This window comes from Strix uralensis, chromosome 1 (assembly GCF_047716275.1).
Source record: "Strix uralensis isolate ZFMK-TIS-50842 chromosome 1, bStrUra1, whole genome shotgun sequence".
NCBI classification, from domain to species: domain Eukaryota; kingdom Metazoa; phylum Chordata; class Aves; order Strigiformes; family Strigidae; genus Strix; species Strix uralensis.
In genome coordinates, this window is record NC_133972.1 from 162766940 (window position 1) to 162786752 (window position 19813).

General features: G+C 37.3%; 1 protein-coding gene across 7 annotated transcripts in view; it reads right to left on the bottom strand.

Moving 5' to 3' along the window:
• Positions 1–624: 624 nt before the first annotated feature.
• Positions 625–19813, bottom strand: part of WASHC5 (WASH complex subunit 5) — a 29679-nt gene continuing 10490 nt past the window's right edge. For 4 of the 7 annotated variants that reach the window (XM_074887784.1, XM_074887793.1, XM_074887811.1 and 1 more), the window contains 22 exons: positions 18187–18300; positions 16890–17061; positions 15899–16026; positions 14913–15042; positions 13652–13764; positions 12917–13083; positions 12206–12281; positions 11389–11499; positions 11131–11271; positions 9748–9828; positions 8996–9097; positions 8177–8356; positions 7335–7459; positions 6776–6938; positions 5954–6056; positions 5765–5844; positions 4059–4162; positions 3451–3580; positions 3235–3331; positions 2669–2822; positions 2300–2387; positions 625–1052 (listed from right to left, as the gene is read on the bottom strand). In XM_074887784.1, coding sequence (XP_074743885.1) covers positions 996–1052; positions 2300–2387; positions 2669–2822; positions 3235–3331; positions 3451–3580; positions 4059–4162; positions 5765–5844; positions 5954–6056; positions 6776–6938; positions 7335–7459; positions 8177–8356; positions 8996–9097; positions 9748–9828; positions 11131–11271; positions 11389–11499; positions 12206–12281; positions 12917–13083; positions 13652–13764; positions 14913–15042; positions 15899–16026; positions 16890–17061; positions 18187–18300 — 2616 coding nt within the window. In that variant the 3' untranslated portion in view covers positions 625–995. Of the gene's footprint in view, positions 1053–2299; positions 2388–2668; positions 2823–3234; positions 3332–3450; positions 3581–4014; positions 4163–5764; positions 5845–5953; positions 6057–6775; positions 6939–7334; positions 7460–8176; positions 8357–8995; positions 9098–9747; positions 9829–11130; positions 11272–11388; positions 11500–12205; positions 12282–12916; positions 13084–13651; positions 13765–14912; positions 15043–15898; positions 16027–16889; positions 17062–18186; positions 18301–19813 lie in introns of those variants that run through there. The other 3 variants (XM_074887801.1, XM_074887820.1, XM_074887830.1) reach the window with 3 other exon arrangements.

Genomic DNA, 19813 nt, shown 5'->3' on the forward strand with positions numbered 1-19813 from the left:
GGAGGGGGACCACACCTTCCCTCTTCTTGTTTCCAGGGGAAAAGGTTGGGGTATTTAGGGGCAGGTGAAGAAGATGTATCTCCACTGCAGCCAGAGGGTGACACAGACAGGACCAGCATCCTGGGGCTGCACAGCTCCTTTGATGTTCCTTCTAGAACAAGGAGTCAATGTTCCACCTACCCCCTCCAGCTTGTCTTAGTGCCACCAGCGCCTTTTTCTGAGTAACATTTCCCTTCAGCTGTTGCATTTGCCTCCTTTTTCCCAGTCTGATAAGCACCAAGCTGTCCCAGTGATCGCACAACATCCCCCCCTGGCTTTCCCCCAGCAGCCTCTAGCAAGAAAATTATGCCAGGTGTAAAAGGTTCCACACCAAGACTGAAAGTTCTGTGAATAAACACCTTGTCCCCACCATTTGTCATAGCACAGTTGCACTGAAAGAAATCTTTGTGCCTTCAAATAGTATCACAAGACTTTTCAGCCATGGATATTCAATTATTTTTCCATCCTCTACAGAGGAAAATTAACTTTTTGTAGTACAGAGGCAGGCCCCAACCTCTTTTCACTATATATTCCTTCTCACTCATGGTTCTTTTAACAGGAAAATTGACACTTTGGACTCATCGGTCCTGACAAACTACCCAACACCTTTATTTCCAATTTCATTGTTCATTTGGGATACAAAAGTCAAACTTCCACAAGTAGTTCTTCAGAACAAAAAACTAAATGATTTATACATAAACAATTACATACAGCATTTATATAACGTGCAGTACAAAATGTACACTGTTTGGATGAGTTATAAATTGCGTATCGTCAAGATTTAAACAAGTATTAATTACATAGACTAGAGCTGATGGTTACATTTCATAAAGACAGTTGTAGTATTGCCTTAAAGCACAGAAAAGATACACATCTGAAAAGCTGTACTTGTCTCATCCTCAGTCCCCAGCTCCCCGGTTTCAGGTTTGGGGGAAAGACTTGGTCCTTCTTCATATTCATAGAACAGTTCTGAATTCATCAAAAATGAAGCTAGGCACGTGTGCTTCAACAACCTGAAGTAAACAGGAAGGCAGGGGTAAGTATTTTCTTCATTTTCTCATTATTCATTTGTATGCTCTACTCCCCCATTAACAAGCACATCTAATCTATGCATCAAGTACACAACACTATTGACCTGAACCACCTGGCTTTAGGATGTGCTCCCGGATGTGTTCTTGCTTGGTGCACAAAGGAAGGGAGGAAGGAGAACACCGTGTCAGGCAGGTAGGGCAAGCCCCGGGCTGTGGGGAGGCGCCAGGAGCACAGGTACTGTGTGGCTGGAGGAACGCTGACACCCTCTGCTGTTTCTCCACACAGCACCAGGCTGAAGGGGCAGTGGGCACAGGTACCAGATACAGCAGCTGCAAGGCTGATGTGGGGACTTCTGCTACATCTCACTGTGGGCTGGGAAGAAGAGAGAAACTGGAAGAATCTCTCTCTCTTTTAGTTGTATTAGCTGGGAAATGCTTATTCAAGAATCACTGGGGTAACGCCTATAGCAAATGGGATTACGACTTATTTTTAATACCATGTATAAATAATAGATCATCCTCAAATGCAGTTAAGTTGCATTTAACCCTAAAATACAAGCCCAGACTTTCAGAACTCCCCTTGCATGCAAAGTGAAGAAGCTGCCTGGGAATCTATGCTTTGGCAGGAAGGGAAGGGAAGGAAATCAAGGACTGAAGATAGTGTTTCACCAAAATTTAAGACTTTCTACTTAGCTTTTTGCCCTGCATTTAGAATACTGCTCAGTTTATTATTACTTAATTCTGCAGCATCTCAGAACTTCCATTTTATTTCTTCCCTTCTCAAAAGCCCCCCAGCAATGTACACAGTCTCTGAAGACTAAACGGAACAGACTTTTCCTAAATCCACACAAAGTTGAAATCCTTTCCGTATTTTGTATCCCCTTTGTATTTTCTAGAAAATAATTTTTCCATAAGGATATCATGACTAATATAGGAACAGTTACACAAAGTACACAAGTAACACAATTTGCAGTTTGTACAGGGTAGAAGAATTCATTATGACCCATTCCAATCTTTTTCAGAACATCTGAAAAGGGTCAATATTGCTTTCTGGACAAACTTAACAAGTCCATTATTTTGGATATTTGTTTTCAGATGGCGCCATGTTCCAGAGCAGATACACGTGATCAAACTGCTAGTACGTAACCACAGCATAAACCAAGATTTAGCTCACCTGAACAGGACCCCTGCTCAGTGCTACATACAGGAGACATGGAATTCTCTCTTACCTTTCTTGGTAACTTTGTGTAGCGAATGTAATCTTCCAGGAACATGAGGGCACCCACTACATCAGCAGGCATTTCTGGTATCTTCTGGCTAAAATTAAACCACCATGAAAGATTACACTCTTACTAGCCAAACAGTTATTTGGATAAAATTACACAAAAATGCCAGCCTTCAAACAACACCATTTCCACTGGGTACCATGTGATTTCATTACAAAAAGAAATAGTATTTTAATCTTATATTTAGTCAAATATATTGCTATTATTATGTCAAATATACTCTGCTAGAAAAACATACTGAAAAAGCAGTGATACTACTATGAAGCCCTCTTCACAGAGGTGATACTTAGGGAAAAAGTAAAACATGGATACCTTGTGCACTGTTCCATTGTTGAACGAATAAATTGACCTATCAGAGCCAGGAATTGTTCTGTGTATCTTGAGTGAAACTGTTTCAACAGGGTAAGGAGTCCCAGAACTAAAGGAAGCCAGTCAATTTGATCAGCTGGCCGTTTGCACACCACTCCTGCTCCGAAAAAAAACCCAAAACAACACATGTTTATAAAATAGAACAAATGCTTTACAGCAGAGGCAAACTTATATAATATACTCTCATGATGTTTTTTGCTGTGCCTCCCCTTCTGCTTGCCCATACATAAAAGCTAATGTAACAACTACATTTCTTCCATAGCAAATAGCTTAATGATATTAACTAAGGCATAGGATGGAATGAGAAAGTCAGGTGTTTGGGTTCTGTTTCCTACTCTGTATTTTTGAATACTCTGTATTTGGCTTCAATATTACAACAAACCTGCCTGGACACATGGACTAAAGTCAGAAACCAAGTATTTTCTATGCAGATAATTTTGCTATCTTCTCTACAGATAATTTCACATAGATTTTCATTAGATTTAGACAAACAACAACTTATACAATACCTAAATTTCTGTTGTATTGAAGTTTTGGAAACTGGGAAATGAGAAATAGGAAGTTGACAGTGGGAAAATATGGAAGACGTTTTGTTGTTATGTAGATCTGAGGGGGAAAAAAAAAAAAGAGGAACACATTTCTTTCACATGTTAATTTTTTTCTCAGTTAATAATCAGTAAAATAGAAAAAGCAAACTGTACCAAGCACTGGAATGTAAGTCTGACCTTATTTAATGGATTGTGAATACCAGCTGCTTCCAGATAAGCTGTGATTTCATACAAGAGAGTGTTGTCTTCTTTAGGATAAGGTAGTGATGGGTTCTGATAATGCGCTTCAATGTCAGCCAGTATTGCTCTAAAAGGAAAATAAATTGATTATATTAAATACTTATTTAAATTATCACCAAATAAGCCTTATACAATGCCTTATCTCATATTAATGTAAAAACTTCGAAGACACAAAACCTGTAAATGGTTACAAGCAAGAGTAAACCACCTTTTTTGGAATATCTTTTTACAAACATCATACACGATTCACAATCAGCACCACACACATTCACTGTTCTTATTTCTTATCCAAATATGACCTCAAATCCAGGTATAACCGAATGCAATTAGAAGGTGCACTGTCCACTAGCATGTTCATACAAATTACTTGCCAAGTTATTTATTTTCGATATTTTTGTTGGGTTCAAATTCAAATATTCATCAACAAAAACCTAAATACAATCAGACTCCACATTTTGCTGTCATTTAGATTTTAAGGATTGCTGAGTTGATAACAATTACATCACAGTGATACATGCAGCTCTTCAGCACATTCTGCTTCTTACTTATTGAGATTTTCCAAAGCAGCAGCCAAATGCTTGGAGTCAAACCTGCAGGAATAATTTAATTCATTGGTAATCTGTCGTCTTAAAATCTGCATCTGACCAACCTATTGAAACAAGCAAACAAAAATATGGTGGGGTGTTATACTGAGCACAATGTAGGAAGAGTAAAGTCAAACTAAGGAAAAACTTAACGCGTAACAATTTACAGTTAAATCAATTACACAAACTCCTCATTACACCTAACAGCCTTTGTATGGCTGCCCAAAGCAAGGACATACATAGTGGTTGGACCTACTTCCTCATTTCAGTAACAGGACACTGATTCATCATAGAATCACAGAATGATTTGGGTTAGAAAGGACCTTAAAGATCATCTAGTTCCAACCCCCCTGCCATGGGCAGGGACACCTTCCACTAGACCAGGTTGCTCAAAGCCCCGTCCAACCTTCCAGGGAGGGTGCATCCACAGCTTCTCCGGGCAACCTGTGCCAGTGCCTCACCACCCTCGCAGTAAAGAATTTCTTCCTTATCTTTAATCTGAATCTGCCCTCTTTCAGTTTAAAACCATTACCCCTCGGTCCTGTCCCTACACTCCCTGATCAAGAGTCCCTCCCCAGCTTTCCTGTAGCCCCCTTTAAGCCCTGGAAGGCTGCTATAAGGTCTCCCCAGAGCCTTCTCTTCTCCAGGCTGAACACTCCCAACTCTCTCAGCCTGTCCTCACAGGGGAGGTGCTCTAGTCCCCTGATCATCTTCTGGGCTCTCCTCTGGACCCGCTCGAGTAGGTCCATGACATTCTTATGTTGGGAGCCCCAGAGCTGAACACAGCACTGCAGGTGGGGTCTCATGAGAGCGGAGGGGGAAAATCACCATCCCTCAACACCCTCCACTACTACCCCCAAGTCCTTCTCCGCCTGCAGTCAGGACTGGCAGACCTCAACAGTGCAGTGCAGCCAAAGGAAGTAGTCACAGCACTCAAGATTTACACAGTTCATGGTAGCAAACACAGGCAGTGTGAAAAGGGCACTAAAAGGCTAACAGGTGTAAAACCCTCATTACTTGCTTGTTTTTCACTGGTAAGCGAAAATGCTTGTACTCTTTTCCCCACCTCTCCCTAGACCTTAGGGTCAGCAATGGCAGGGATAAAAACCATCAGAGATGCTTGTTGCAGTCAACTTTCCCCTTCCTTCCCTGAACCTTCCTCTTCTCTTCAGTAACATAAACAAACATTCACAGCACTCTGAAAGACACTAGTCACAAAATATCACTACAGAGACAAGATAAAGAGACATGTTAATGGGACAGCTTGTTCAAATCTTTAGCACGGTATACTGCCTTCTGTGTGAACAAGGCAAGTTCAGGAAACGCTACTGCTCCAAACTTCAGCCTTAGGTACATTACGTTCACAAGGCACTGAGGGGATTCTCAGAGCTCCTGATACTGAGCACTCACTCGGTCTTCCCAGATCAGATCTCTAGTGCCAGACCGCTCTTCTGGCAAACATATGAATCTCAGTCCTAAACACTTTGTGGAGTGTGAGCTGTCATACAAACGAAGCTCAGGAGCTCTTGCAAATCCAGCCCTGCTTCACTTGTAATGTTACAGAATTCCAGGTCAACATAATACAACATTGTAAAATAAGCAGATTAAAGTACGTAACCAAAGATCCTAGAGTGAATTCTGTGTATGACTAAGTCACGTAAACATACCTTCATTATGGAGTCTAAATATGCTGTCCAGATCTTCTGAGTTTTTGCAATTGCTGTGGAATAAACCTTGTTTGAATTTGCTGAGAAAAGAAAAGGGATGAGGCATTAAAAAAAGAACAAGTAAGAAGAGAAACAAATGCAAGTGTACAAAGACAACAGTTTTCTTCATCTTAACCAGTAAGCACTTACCTATAATTCCTTTGAGAGGACTGACAGCATTCATAAGTGTTTTTAAGGTATCCTGTACTGTCCTGTCACGCCATATATTTTTCTGAAACATACTGAGGAAATTCTAAATAAAAGAAAGAAATAAGTAAGTAAAATCCTCACACATGTACTCTATGCTTAATCTTGGTGGTACAAGAGCCATATTTTTTAACAGCAGGGAAAGAATATTTCCACAAAGAGTTGAGGAATTCTGTAGTTAGACTTTGTGCTTTTCAGTGCTAGGACAATTAGCAGATCCCCCTCAACAATATTTAGTACCCACTGTAGACAACTCTTAATTCAATTTTTGAGGAAGAACTGTCTTCATCAATACTTATTGTCCTTAAAATCTTTAACCAGGCTAGGACTGGATTCAGAAAACAAAAAAACTTGGTTTCACAAAGAAGTATTAGGGAAAAAGTCATTACACAGAATTGACACCTTATTTATATCATGGCAGACCCAAATAATCTAATCCTTTGTTGATATCTCAGCAGAAGAAGAGAAGTTGACCTGAGATCAACTTTTAAGTACACGCAAGTGTACACCTTCAAAAGGCGTTCCTTGCAAACCACCGTTTAATGTAATGCATAAGCTTGTGTTACACAGCACCGTTTATTCAAGAGTATCAACTTCCATAATTACATCTATAACTGAAATTCTTACCTTTGGGTTTGAACACACATTTTTCAAATGCTTTTGATTTCAATTTACCATTTCAAAAATGAACAGATTTTTCATTTCACTAGAAGTTATTAAACAATGAAAGCATCATGACCTTGAGAAACCAAAGTCCAAAATTACCTGCAGTTCCTTTACAATCATGAAGCACAGCAGCCTGTCTAAACCATTGAGACCAAAGGTACCTAAAGTATCTTGGATCTCCGAGAAGAGACGACTATTGGTTACTTCCTGATGAGTTTTGATATCATACCAGGTGTTCATTTGGTCAATGTAACATGTGATTCTGAGGAGAAATTAAACAAGCAAATACTTCAGAATAAGCTCCAGACAGTTCCTGTGATAATCTGACTGATGAGTTATCTTTATTCAGGCAGAGATCAGAAAGACTCTCTAAGTATCTCAGGTGATGTTTAGTTACTCCTCTCTCTGCAAGGTTTCTGCTACCCTTCCCTGGTTCTTCTCTGCTCTATTTGTGTAACACACTGCTTTCCTTCTTAGACTAAAATCAGAACTTTTCTAGACTAGTTCTTAAAATGTACAGAATGGATTGGGTAAATTTGGTTTTAGATGAAGACAGTGACATGACAGCTATGGACAAACTGTTGCGTATTTTATTTGTATATGGTGAAGCAATCCAACGTGTGGTGCTGTAATACAGCTTGTGACACGCAGTACTTACTTTGGGTCTGTGATCCTCAGGATTTCTCTACAAAGTCGACCAATAAATGTTACAGATTCATCCACAGGTGTGAATTTTGGTATAGGAATATGAGTAGACTGGTATATGCTTTGCCAGTCTTGAATCTGAAAAATAAGTTTTAGAGTAATTTGCAGTGTTACCACTGCACATTTTTAATGCACTTAGAAATCTGATTCCTTTTGTTTAATTTAAAAGTAGTACATTGTAAGATAATATTGTAAATTGCACACAGCAGAACACTATAAAGACAAAATAAAGCAGAGAGAAGAATGAGTTTTATGACAAAGAGCAAGCAAAAGGTAAGTGTGGAGGTTGAGAGAACCACCTACATTTCTGGTGAGAATTCCACCTCCTCCTTTCTGCAGTAAGACTAGCCATCATTTTGTTAGCTGAATATAAGATCTATTCACTCCACCACTTGTGAAATATCATAAAAAAAGAGCTGGTAACTACTGCAATCTTTCTAAGCTTGTGTTCTGATGACTAACAACAGATATAGAGAGGACTATTATGATTAAGTAGTTATTTTCTGTTTTCTTTGAGAAAGAGAGAAGGCATATTGTTCACAGGCAAGAGATATTAAAATACTCTGTTTGGGGTACTTTGCTCTCCTTATGTACAACTAATGCAGTGGGGATGCTGAAACCATCCAGAAAAAGCTGAGGGCAGATGTTTTACACAGTAGTTAGCATATTTAGTTGAAGTCACAACAGTGTGGACTGTGCACAGTGGGGTACATATGCTGAATCAGTCACAAGCTTTGACATCCAAATATAAAGACATTTATCAACTTTTACTCATTCTTGTTTTTGAAGGGGCACCTTTGTTCTTAAGAAGTTATTGCACTCCTGCTCCACATTGTAGTTAATAATACGAGACACTTCCTCTTGCCAAATTTTTAAACCATATATGTTGACATAATCCTGGATATATTCAAATGATCGATGGAACCCATCCATTGTAGCTGCCATTTCTTTCAGTTTGGGCATCAGTTCGCTTGGCTACAGATGAAAAAACACAAAACAAACCAAAAACCAAAACTGTGAACAGGTAGAATACAAAGAAAATGTATAAGGCTTCTAAATGACTTTACACAACAGCCTCCAGAGGATTTCACTATGCTCCAGCCAGAACTGAAAAACACTGAGAAATTTATCAAAGGTTGTTTGTTATCTGAAGTAATTCTTCTTACTAAATATTTTTTTCCTCCTGCTTTTAATGTTTATTTTAGGCTTCCATGGTACTACTAATTTATCTAGGAGACTCAAGAATCTGGACAGGATCAAATGAAGGAGTCACACTCCTTATTCTATCATTGCCTTTCTATGTTTACCTGGTTTACATATATTGTGTTGTCATCAGTCATCACAGACAAACAGAACTGTGAACTCAGAATTGAGAGGATACTTGGCAACAGAATAAAAATAGTTTTGAATTCTATGTACTCTTGGCAGTTTATGAACTCATTTTAACATCAAATAAGGCTTTCTAAATATCCTTTAAGAAGTTCCAAAAGTGTATTTTTTTACAAAAAGGAAATCTGTACAGAAAAATATGAATTATTGTCTAGCAAGTAGTATAACAGAGGTCCCAGCAAACCCAAGATACATAAAATAAAATCAGACCAAGCTCTTACACACCTTAGCTCTAGGATTAAAGATGAGTCCCCTGTGAAGGGCTAGAGCTACACGTTTTACTAGCTCTTTCCTTATTCCATCCTCTAGTAACTGTTTTGGGTCCACCTAAGTAGAAGAAACATTTTTTTCTTAGTCAGAAAGGTCTAAAAAAATAGAAGGGATTTCATTTGTACCAAAAAATATTTTAAATACTTATGATGAATTGGAAAGCACTGCTAACAGATGCACTTTCCCACCAGCACCGTCCAAAGAGTAAATATTGGAATACTTCTACTAGATAATAAATGATTCCTTTAAGTTGAATGACAAAGGTTTGTAGTTCTGATATTCCATCGAGAATGTTGTACAATTATAAGAAGCCAGTATGCATCAAGCAGTGTATACTTCTTCAAGAATACTTGCTCCTGGTCCTAAAAGAGGTATCTTAACGTAGGAAGAGCAGTCTTTGCCAATGGAAGAAGCAGCTCTTCAGAAAAGCTTGCAGTCATTTTTCCAGTAGTGGAAAAAAAAAAAAAGAGCGTCAATTAAGGCTGATAAATTTATTTACAATGAGCACTGTGGGTTCTTAACAACCTTAAATAATACCATTATCTGAATGCCAAGTTAGGCGTCACCATTTGAAAATCTGTATGCAAACTTATTTTTTCTTGTCTTTTTATCTTTCCTCAAGGTCTTGCTTAATGTGTCAAAATATCTGTGCTAAAGTGTTAATTGACATCAAATGACTTTTTCCTACTGGAATAATGGAACATTACCTTGATGATACCAACTAAAGTAGTTTTCATCATGAGGATACCTTCAGTGAAGATTGAAATTGCATGGGTTAGCTTGGCAACCTTTAACAGAAAGAGAAAATACAATTTTTTGAAGTGATTAAATAGATTCAAATAATTATGCTAAAAAGATACACATCCTTCCCAGTGGTAGCTTGCTATTTTAAAGTAATTTTTGCTGATATAGTTTAAATTTTACATCTTGTTCTAGACTTATTTATAGTACAATAATAATCTTTCTTTTAATTAATATAGGTATGTTACCAGTAGGAAAGAACAGGTAACCCTCAGAGGCTTTAGAGAGATTATGGGAGGAAAGACCTATCCGGCTGTATCATGTGTGTGAAAACATCATGGACAAAACTCTGAGTGGGTACCTCGGAGCAGGCTAGGGACACAGCTGGAAGTAGTTATTCCATAATAAAGCCTGCTGCCAGCAGTAAGATCAGACAAGCCAGTCTTTTGCCTTTAAGACATTTACAACATAGAACAGAGACAACAGTTCAGACTTACAGTTCTACAGAAATCAAAAATGAAAAGCTTTTGTGTGAAATGATGAGTTTCTCCTCTACCTCCTCAAAATAAAAGAAATATTACTGAATACTGCCTCCTCTTCCATCCCTGTCTGTCCCCCCCAATAAACTGTCTTTACAAAGTTTAATGGGGGAGTCTAAACCTAATGTTTAGGTCTGAACATCAGCTTAATCCAAGATCACAGCCTGTTTGTATAAAACTCTTAACAAGTGAGCACTTTGGCAAAGATACATTCTTTGAGGGAAAGAGTTACTGGTCTAACGCAGGTTTTTGCTCCTCATCTTCCTCTATTAAAAATAAAACCAAGTAATTTTAATGTTTGCTCACTATTCCAGACTGATAACAGTGCAGAAAAGAGCCCTACAGAAAGCCAATGAGCAATAGCAGCTTTATCTGATCAAATCAACATTCCTCCATGCTGTCCTCACATTTGAGGGCAGCAAAAAGGCTTTTTCAGTCCTCAACCTTCTTCTCCTGGAACAAGCACTCCAAATGTGGAGAGCTCCATTTCAGACTTGGGTTTTTAGTTCCCCCCACCTAAATAAATCCAAAAATCTTTACTCTCATTTATAAATATGTTTAGGTTTCCTCCCCTTTTCTACAATATCAAAAGTTTAAACTTTTACAAACAGAAGAGTAAAGTTACTCATCTGTCCTCAGGAAACCTAAGGTATACTCATGATAACACTAGTCAATTTTAATTCTTACTTGGTCAACAAATCCAACTTCAGTGTTGAAGTATAACTCTCTGGAGCTGTACCTATTTAAACTTAGTCTGAGTTTGGCCACCTGTAAGATACGCTTTTTCAGAATTCCTTATTTTAACTGCACCTCGTATCGTGGTCCAAGCTGAGCATAATCTCGTAGCTTGTCCTTATCAAGGCGAGTAGGCACTTCAATAATATCATGAGTTTGAAGCTTTATAATTTTGAGAAGAGATGTAAACATGCTTTCTGGAATTATCTGTAAAACCTTTGAAATGAGAGAACAAACACACACAGTCAGTATATTCTCATAAAAAAAAAAATAATCTTCCATTAGGAAAAAGTAATTAGAGAACAAGATAGTTACACGTCTTCAAACGCCTACCTTTCTTACATAGGAAACCAACTCGCCAGAATAATACTGTGATACACTGAGAAGATCGGGACTGTTTGCTTGATTGATGCGGAGAAGCGGCAGGTCAAGCGCAGAAGCAAGCTAGAAATAAAGTTAACATTTTAATGTCACATGTCTGCTTTTCTAATGTAAATTACATGCTTGATCTCTCCTGTTCAGGCTCTTAACCTCCAACTCAAAGCACTAGATTCTTCCTAAAGCGCAGTGTTACAACATCAGGTTACCCAACAGGAAAAAAAAAGCGTTAAAAGTCAAAAAAGTCCAACAGTCTATAATGCTACGTTCCCCTTGTTAATTTTTTTTAAATCTTACCAGTTGCATGAGATTTTTTTCATTGTAATTTTATACTCCCTCCCATGCTATTTCCCATTCTTATTTCTATAGAAAATATTTTCATCTGATGCCAGATCTTCATCATGACAGACAAAGGGCACAGCCATCATCACACCAGTAACTCCTTCAGCCTCTCTGATACATATGCAGAGGATTCCATCTATGCACCAATGTCTCCAGCAAATAACTGTAATGAGTAAAGGCTGGATGATGAGATTTATTTGCTTAACAGCAGCAATATAACTGGCTGCATAAAAAACCATGCATAACTTGGTTTTATTTTCTTTAAAACTAACCTTGAGTTAATTTAATACAGTCTAAACCATCTGGATATAGAAAATGTTGGTAAAAGGAAGTTTTGACTCTTTTGTGACTTCACAGCCTTAAGGTCTATTTAACAAATGTTTTGGTTGACCTGCAGTGTTCAAATACATTCACTGTTGTTCACACTTACCTTCAGGAAAGTGGCTCTGAGTTTAGTTACCATAGATGGACTGACTCTTATGCTTTCCTGCATAATAGAGGTAAAGCTGGGGTAGGAAACAAACAAAATAAATCAGCTTCTTCCCCTGAAACTCTTATTTTCAACTCTTAAGTCATATGTCACCAGCACCAGTGTAATCTAGAAGTGGCACAGGAGATCACTAAAGAACTTCATTAAAGGAGGATTTTGTCTGAAGAGATATTGGCTAGAAAAAAGCCTGTAAGATAAAGGGGTAGGTGGGGCAAAAGAAGAGGGCATGAGGGAACGTCAACAGCCAAGATAATGAAGTAGTAGCCCAGGAAAGTCACACCATGGAAAAGGAGTTCTCTAACATTTGTCTTTCCTTGTTTGTTTTTGGTTGAAATAGGAACTCCAGTATTTTGGAGAACACTTAACCACACTAAAGGCTGGAGATAGAAGGTTATCAAAATTGTTATATTTAGAACAGGATAGACAGTAAAAAGTTACAGTATTACTTAACCTGCAGCTAAAACCATGACAAGGATGACTGTTAATTCCTTTTCAAGTTGATTAGGGTTTAATATACTCAACAACTCATAGAACAACACTTCAAGATTGTTTTTAAATTGTAAAGTTTATAGTATTAATAATATTTATGCCTGTTATTTCCCACAAGTTCTGCAAATGATGACTGAGAAGAGAAAGCTCCTGCTAAGATACCTGTCTATTAATTGCCAAGCATAAGAAAGATCACCAACTATCTGCATGGTGATCAAAACCTCTTCTTTAATGTTGATAGTTCGGATCATCTGATGGAGAAATTTGCGGGTGTCAGCCAGAAACTGGCAAACTTGCAGGTTAGTTTCCAGCTGGTGAAACTCTTGGACCTATATTTAAAAAAACAAACAAACAAGCCCCATAAAACAACCCCTTTTTTTCTGTTCATCTTTAACAACAGCAATACAAATAGAATCAGTAAACTGCCATCGTTTTTCAGGATGTTATTACAGTAAGACACTTAACAAATCCTGGCCTACTTTAGAGTGCATTAAATAATAAATTTCACAAATTTACGCAAGGAGGGGTACTATGATATTTTTATTTTGCCTTTCAAATTACCTTCTCTAGTTCAAATGAATTTATTTTCAGGAATTCTAATAAAAAGAGTAATGCTGTCAAATAATGTTTAATACTGAATTAATTTCTTTGAAAAACCCTACTAATGCTCAGCTACAGGTGGCATGATTTTTCATGCTATATCCCTTATTTTACAATCACAAGTTCTATAAAGCAAGTCCTGCTGACTGTATATATAAAACTGCAAAGTTTTACAGACTTAAAGAGTTGTTAAAATGCAGATCTGTTTTGAAACTCATCAATCTGAAGTCAATGTGTGTGTATCAAATGTTATTTTTCAAAAGGACGAGGTCATTTATCTCAATTTCTTTGCCATACCTCCTCCAGTGCCTGGATTAGCTGCACAGTTTTTCTGCCTGCTGCAGTGGAATCATCATAGTTTAGAGACATTATTTGCTTGGAGATTTCTCTGAACCAAGCTTGAAGATTTTCTGTGTAAGAACAAGAAAAATTTAATCAAATCTTTGCATGTATGGTCAGCAACAAAGACAGGGAACTTCCTAGTTAAAGCAAAAAAAAAAAAAAATTCAATGCTATAAGAGTAGGTGATTGCTTAAAAAGTCTCCATTTTACTCTTACATTTCTAGCCTTTCAAAATGCAGTCTTGTAAAGAGGCAAATGCTCAGGTAAGTTTCATATACAACATTTAAAAAAAACCAACTACCAACACAAATGGACATTACAAAATCTATATAAAAATGATAAAGCCCTTCAAATCATAAATTTGTGGTTTATGAATGCTTTTACAATGTAATTTCCTTGGCAGTTGCAATTTCTATGTTTTAGCTACAAGTTTGCTGACATGAAAAAGATAAAGGGAAATATTTTAGTAAGGTAATTCTGCTTTTAATTGGAAACAAGTGAGAAAACTGCCTGTATTCTAAGTTTTGTTGTTTTGGACTGATCATAAATGTTGCCCTTACACTGCCACTTTATGCAGTGTTCCTGATTAAATAAGAGAGTGATTTATAATTCTTATTCTTACAACAGTTCAAGAGAAAAAAAAAAAAAAAAAGAGATGTTTCAAAAAACAGAGCAAGAAATTTGAAGAAATTTGGAAAGAAATAGATCCAGCACTTTTAAGTCCATGGAGAACTTGGAGAATCAGAAAGATACCACTTGGTGCAGAAGAGAAGTAAAAGAAGGTTTGAAAAAATGCCAATACAACAGAAATCCATGTTACAACTATGGAAAGAATAGAGGAGTGGTTAAACCATCCCCATGTTTAATGGGCATGATTTTTGCACTCCTTTGTACATAGATCACAGTAATGTGAACTCACTATACACGGAAAAGTGAACTGGCATTTCATAGTCTTACCTGGCATGTCTAAATAAAGTAATAAAAAATATTTTATAAATATGGCCATCTAAATATTAGGTAGCTAAATATGGCTTACATATGGAATATATGCAGAAAACCTAAAGAAGACAGCGTATAAGAGACGTCTGTGGCAGCTGAGAGACATGAAAATTTTCTTTATTATCAGTATTAGCATCATGTATTTTCTTCTGGTATCAGTTTAAAAATAAAAAACAAAATTACTTTTTTCCCCCACAGTTTAGTTTTCAATAATTACCATTTTTCTCCACTCTAGTAAGAGGTTTAACTCCTGAGAAGACGTCAGCAAGCTCAGTCATCCTTTCAGATCCCTCTTTTTTATAGTTCTCCCACTTCGTTTGTTTCTCTGACAGCATCTGCTTGAACATCTATTGAAAAATTAAGCCTTTGGTTTACCAAGATGGCAAGAAAGCATACTAGAATAGATGAAATAAAATACTGAAAACTGATGGAACTGACTTACAGTGATTACTACATAACTTCAAGATCTTACCAGAATATTAAATACAAAATTAAAAACATTAAGAAATACAGCCAGTATGATGGACATACAGTGATAGAAATCAACTGAATTTAAAAAAAAAAAAAGTACGATACAGATATTATTGAATTTTAGTCACTTATAAAAATATCCAGTAACTTTTTTTAGCTTAGAGACCCTAGAAGACTCTGGTCTTTGCATACTTTGCATGGTCATCTCAGCCTATGCAGAGAAACCCAATACAAAAAGGCATGTACGTGAATTTAAGCATACTCTTACATATTCTACCAGGTTAGTACAAGAGCATTAATGGGGAATCTTTCAGAAATGGCAGAACTTCATACATAGGTGTAAGAGTTTTCTTAGAAGCTTATCCTCAGCGTACATAAGTTTTTGTTTCTGTTCAAAAGAAAGCCTGAAAAAGAGAAGTATGGCAGGATAAAAAATTATGCAGCTTCCTCAACAGATTTTGTTATGCCTGTTATCAGGATGTTCATGCAAAATTCTGAGTAAATATAAACACATTGGGTAAGAATGAAAACTGCCAATTATTGAGAAGACTGCAAAAGTCACTTTCAAGAAACAGTAGTTTGTAATCTTCTATAGAAAACTCACAATTAACAAATCAAAACAATCGTTCTTTACGTAAGTGGACTGTGCGGTAAATGTATCACTACTATTCAAGTCTTCAGCTCTGTTCTGCCATTCAGGGGAAAACACTGAAGAAGGCAGCAGCACATTACCTCTTTCAAAATGAATTCAAATTGAGCTGTATCCAGAAGGAGCTGGAAAAGGATCCTGGGATTGTACCTTGAGTCTGTTAGAATTTGATCCTTTATCTGGCGGAGACGTTTGTTATTTGGATCACAAGCTGAAAATGGAAAGACAACATTTCTCCACTGTTACAGAATTTGGGCAAGCTTTTTAATCTTTGTAAACAGACTCTTTTTTTGATAGTTTGAAAGCAAGACCAATCTGCTCTGAGTCCCTGCTTGTTCTCCATTTACATGGGTCTCACCACCCTTGTACAACCCTTCCTTAGAATAGGAAATAATTAAGGTTTCTGTGGTGCTTCAGCCTTCTTAAAACTCTTCTGCTGGCTTCTGCAAACTAAATGTGAATTTAGTACACCTCACTGAGAAGACCAGAGATCAACATTTCTGAAACCATTACAGAAAACTCATGGAGGTGTAACAGAAGCTCGCTCACATACCAAGAAGTCCCAAAGACAGCACAAACATTCAACCAAGAGAATGTCTAAATAGCTAAGTTTACAGACCCAGACTCATGTCAGAGACATTACTCAGCAGTTTCAGTTGAATTTTAGTTCAGCAGAATAAAAACCTTGGTATTCATTACTAAGATAATAAAAAGTTGGCTACTTTTGGCACTACATAAAACTTTCACAATGATGCTTTAAGTGATAAGGCAGAAAAAAAGAGAAAGTTCCCAGACTTTCTGCTGAGTATTATTCGACAGGATCATGACTTCTCATACTACTTTTTATATTTGTGTCTAGCTTGTAAGAATTAAGAAAATGCATGTGTGCTGTTTCAGCCGAATACTTCAGGAAACTGTTAGCAAAAGAACAGCTCAACAATCTATTGAAAACAGTAGATGAAACTCTGCTGACTTCAACAGCAGCACACACTGAACTTCCCTCGGGATGTAACAAGAAGCACCAGTATAGCAGGATTGACAGCTCTGTAATAAAAGTCTAGCATGAAGTCTTACCTGTGTCTGCAGTGTGAAGCATCAGCCAGCGGATTGCTACATTGCAGTCTCGCAGGCAATTCAGCAGCTTCGGAATATTGTCCAGCACCAGCTCTTCCCTCAGACAGCCCTCTTTGAGAAACTGCTGCACCTGAGTGTGCACTCGCTCAGTGACTGCAGCGTATCTGCTTGCCTTAGAATGTACAAAGCTTGCATCAATATAACCCTTGCCTCAAAGAGAATACATCATGTACAATGTGACTGTGGCTTCCCGAGAACTTAAGGGGCACACAGATCAAAAAAGTGCTTTAAAATTATCATCATTACTAGTAGGCAATATCATACACTGCAACTGCATGACAAAGGATGTAAACTAAATTTTAAAGCAGAGCCTAGACAGGAAGCACAACGTTTCAAAATGCAGACTTGTAAATCTACTATATTCACTTATGTACTCTCTAGAAATTATTCCTGAAAAACACTACTAATCTTTTGTTGCCTAATGAGAAAGAACAACAAAAATCTACTTCAAAATGGAAATACTTGTTATGAATTAAATGTCAGTTCTACTTAGCGAACTTCTTCTCTAAAGATGAATGAAAAATTTCTGCTCATATTCCTTAAGTTTACTATTCAATGTATAGTACAGTTCTCCTAATTAGACACTTCTGTCTGTTCTTTCCTGAGTGCTGAGGTCAGATTCTAAGGAGGTATTTAGCTATCATCAGTCAACCAATTTGTTCATTAGGCAAACTATCAACCAACCCAATATTACTCACTGTTTTAGGCCTGGAAAAATTATTTCACATAAAAAGAACTAACTGCATTGCATCATAAAACATTCTGGTATAATTCTTTCAAATTGGATGCTTTTTCCAGATTATTGTTTATTTAGTTTTAAATGGGGCCTCCCAAATTAAGTGCCACACTCTGTCAGCATAAATATGCAACTACTAAAACTGTTATCTGTGAAAGACCAAACACTGTAGTCAGCTTAAAACATCCCAGTAGTGATCAACATGGCGATAAGTGCTAGCAGCTATTCAGTCAAGTCACAATCCTGAAACTTTTAGGGGAAACAAACACTGCAAGAGGAAGTGAAACAAACAGTGCTGTGAAGATGAGATTTTGAAACTTTGAAGTATCTTTAACTCAAAGTTATGTACAAAGTGATGTACTCAAAAGTACTGTACTTTAATGTAATGCAAATAATTGTATGCAAGAAAAAGGACCCATGCATTACTGATGTCATGTAATATATTTGAGATGCCCACACAGCTTGAATCTTGCTAAAAATACTTAAATCTGGCTTATGTACCTGCTCTTTGACATTTGAAAGATCCAGCGTGTAGTTGAGGGCAGTTTTAGCAGCTTTGTAGGGTTCCCATGCTTCTGCTAGATTTACAGTGATTCCCATGTAAATGCTAATGACCTAAGATTGGAAGCAGAAAACAAGAAGTTGTGTTTATATTTGTATTAAGAAAAAGACATTATTTTCACTTAACAATATGAGTAGAAAGCATTATGCTGTGGGTATACATATGAGATAACTAAACTCTTTTTGTAGCTGTACTTTTTGTTCCACCACCTCTGGAAATCAAGGAGTAAGAAGACTTTGAAATAAAAGGCACACAGTTAATTGAATGAATCCTGCACTGAGAATGCCAAAAGGACCAAATTGAAACGTAATGCATCTTCTATCGTGAACACAAACAGAAAGAAACTATGATGCCAAGCTATGATTTTTAAAGAGCAAAGAGGAACTGATTTCAGACTCCTAGCTCAAGTTTAAGTGTGATTAAAAATACAGAATTGTGGTTGACTTACAAGTGTTTGTAAGATACCTGATTAAAAATGGAAGCCTTGGGTTATGGACAGGTGAAGGATATAGAGAGCTGTGGTATTATGAGCTTTATCACACTATTCCTCCAATATTCCTCCATCCAGGAGTGATCACATTTAGGGGGACACTGTCAGCCTTAGAGCTCTTCTGACAGTGCCAAAAATGAAGCCAGTAAATGCAAATGGGACACTGGTCTGCTGATATGAGGATCCCTCTCATACTGTTGAAGTGAAGCTCATTATTTCCTGTAGATGACAATTCCTCAAATGGCTACAATTCAACTGCTAACAATCATTTGAAACCAGCCTAAGAGTCACGTATTCTGTACGATGCAGCTAACTCATCCATACCCGACAACAAGAAGATAGGTGGTGTCTTAAAATAACAGTTTGTACTATGAAGTCCAGTGAATAAAAACGCTGGCATAATCAAAAACTCACAATGTCAAGTTCTCATTTCTAAAATAAGCTTGCAGTTTTTCAGAAACTGGTAGGTTCTAATGTCTATTAAAATAGCCAGCTATTACAGTTTCTTCCTTCTCTCCTTTCTTCACTGTCACACTTGTGGTACAGAAGAATACAATTTGAAATAGAGATACGCAAATTAATTTATAGTTTCTTTGTTGAGTCTGATTCCCTTTGATATAGACTACCCAGGGGCTCTATTGTTACATGCCAGCCTGTTTCAGTAGCATTTTTTGCAGATGGATGGAGATCCTAAATCTCAGTACTGAGACACAGAGTAATTCCATTTTGATCATTGCATCTGAAAAGGTCCTGCCCAGAGTGACAGGTTTTGCTTCTAAGTTATTTGGACAATGGCATGGAATGAATCCTTAAATAAGTTTTTAAATAACATCAGTGTGTGGGGAATTGTTGGAGAGCAAGTCTGTCATCCAGAGCATACTTGATAAGCTGGTAAAATTCACCAGCAGAAACCACATGGAGTTAAATAATGATAAATACAAAGTCCTGTACCTGGGACAAAACCAAACCCTTGCAACAGCACAATGTGGGAACTGACTGCCTATGTAACGATTCTGCAGAAAAGGACCTAAGCATCCTGGTGGACAGTATCAGACACGCAACCTTATGACAATAAA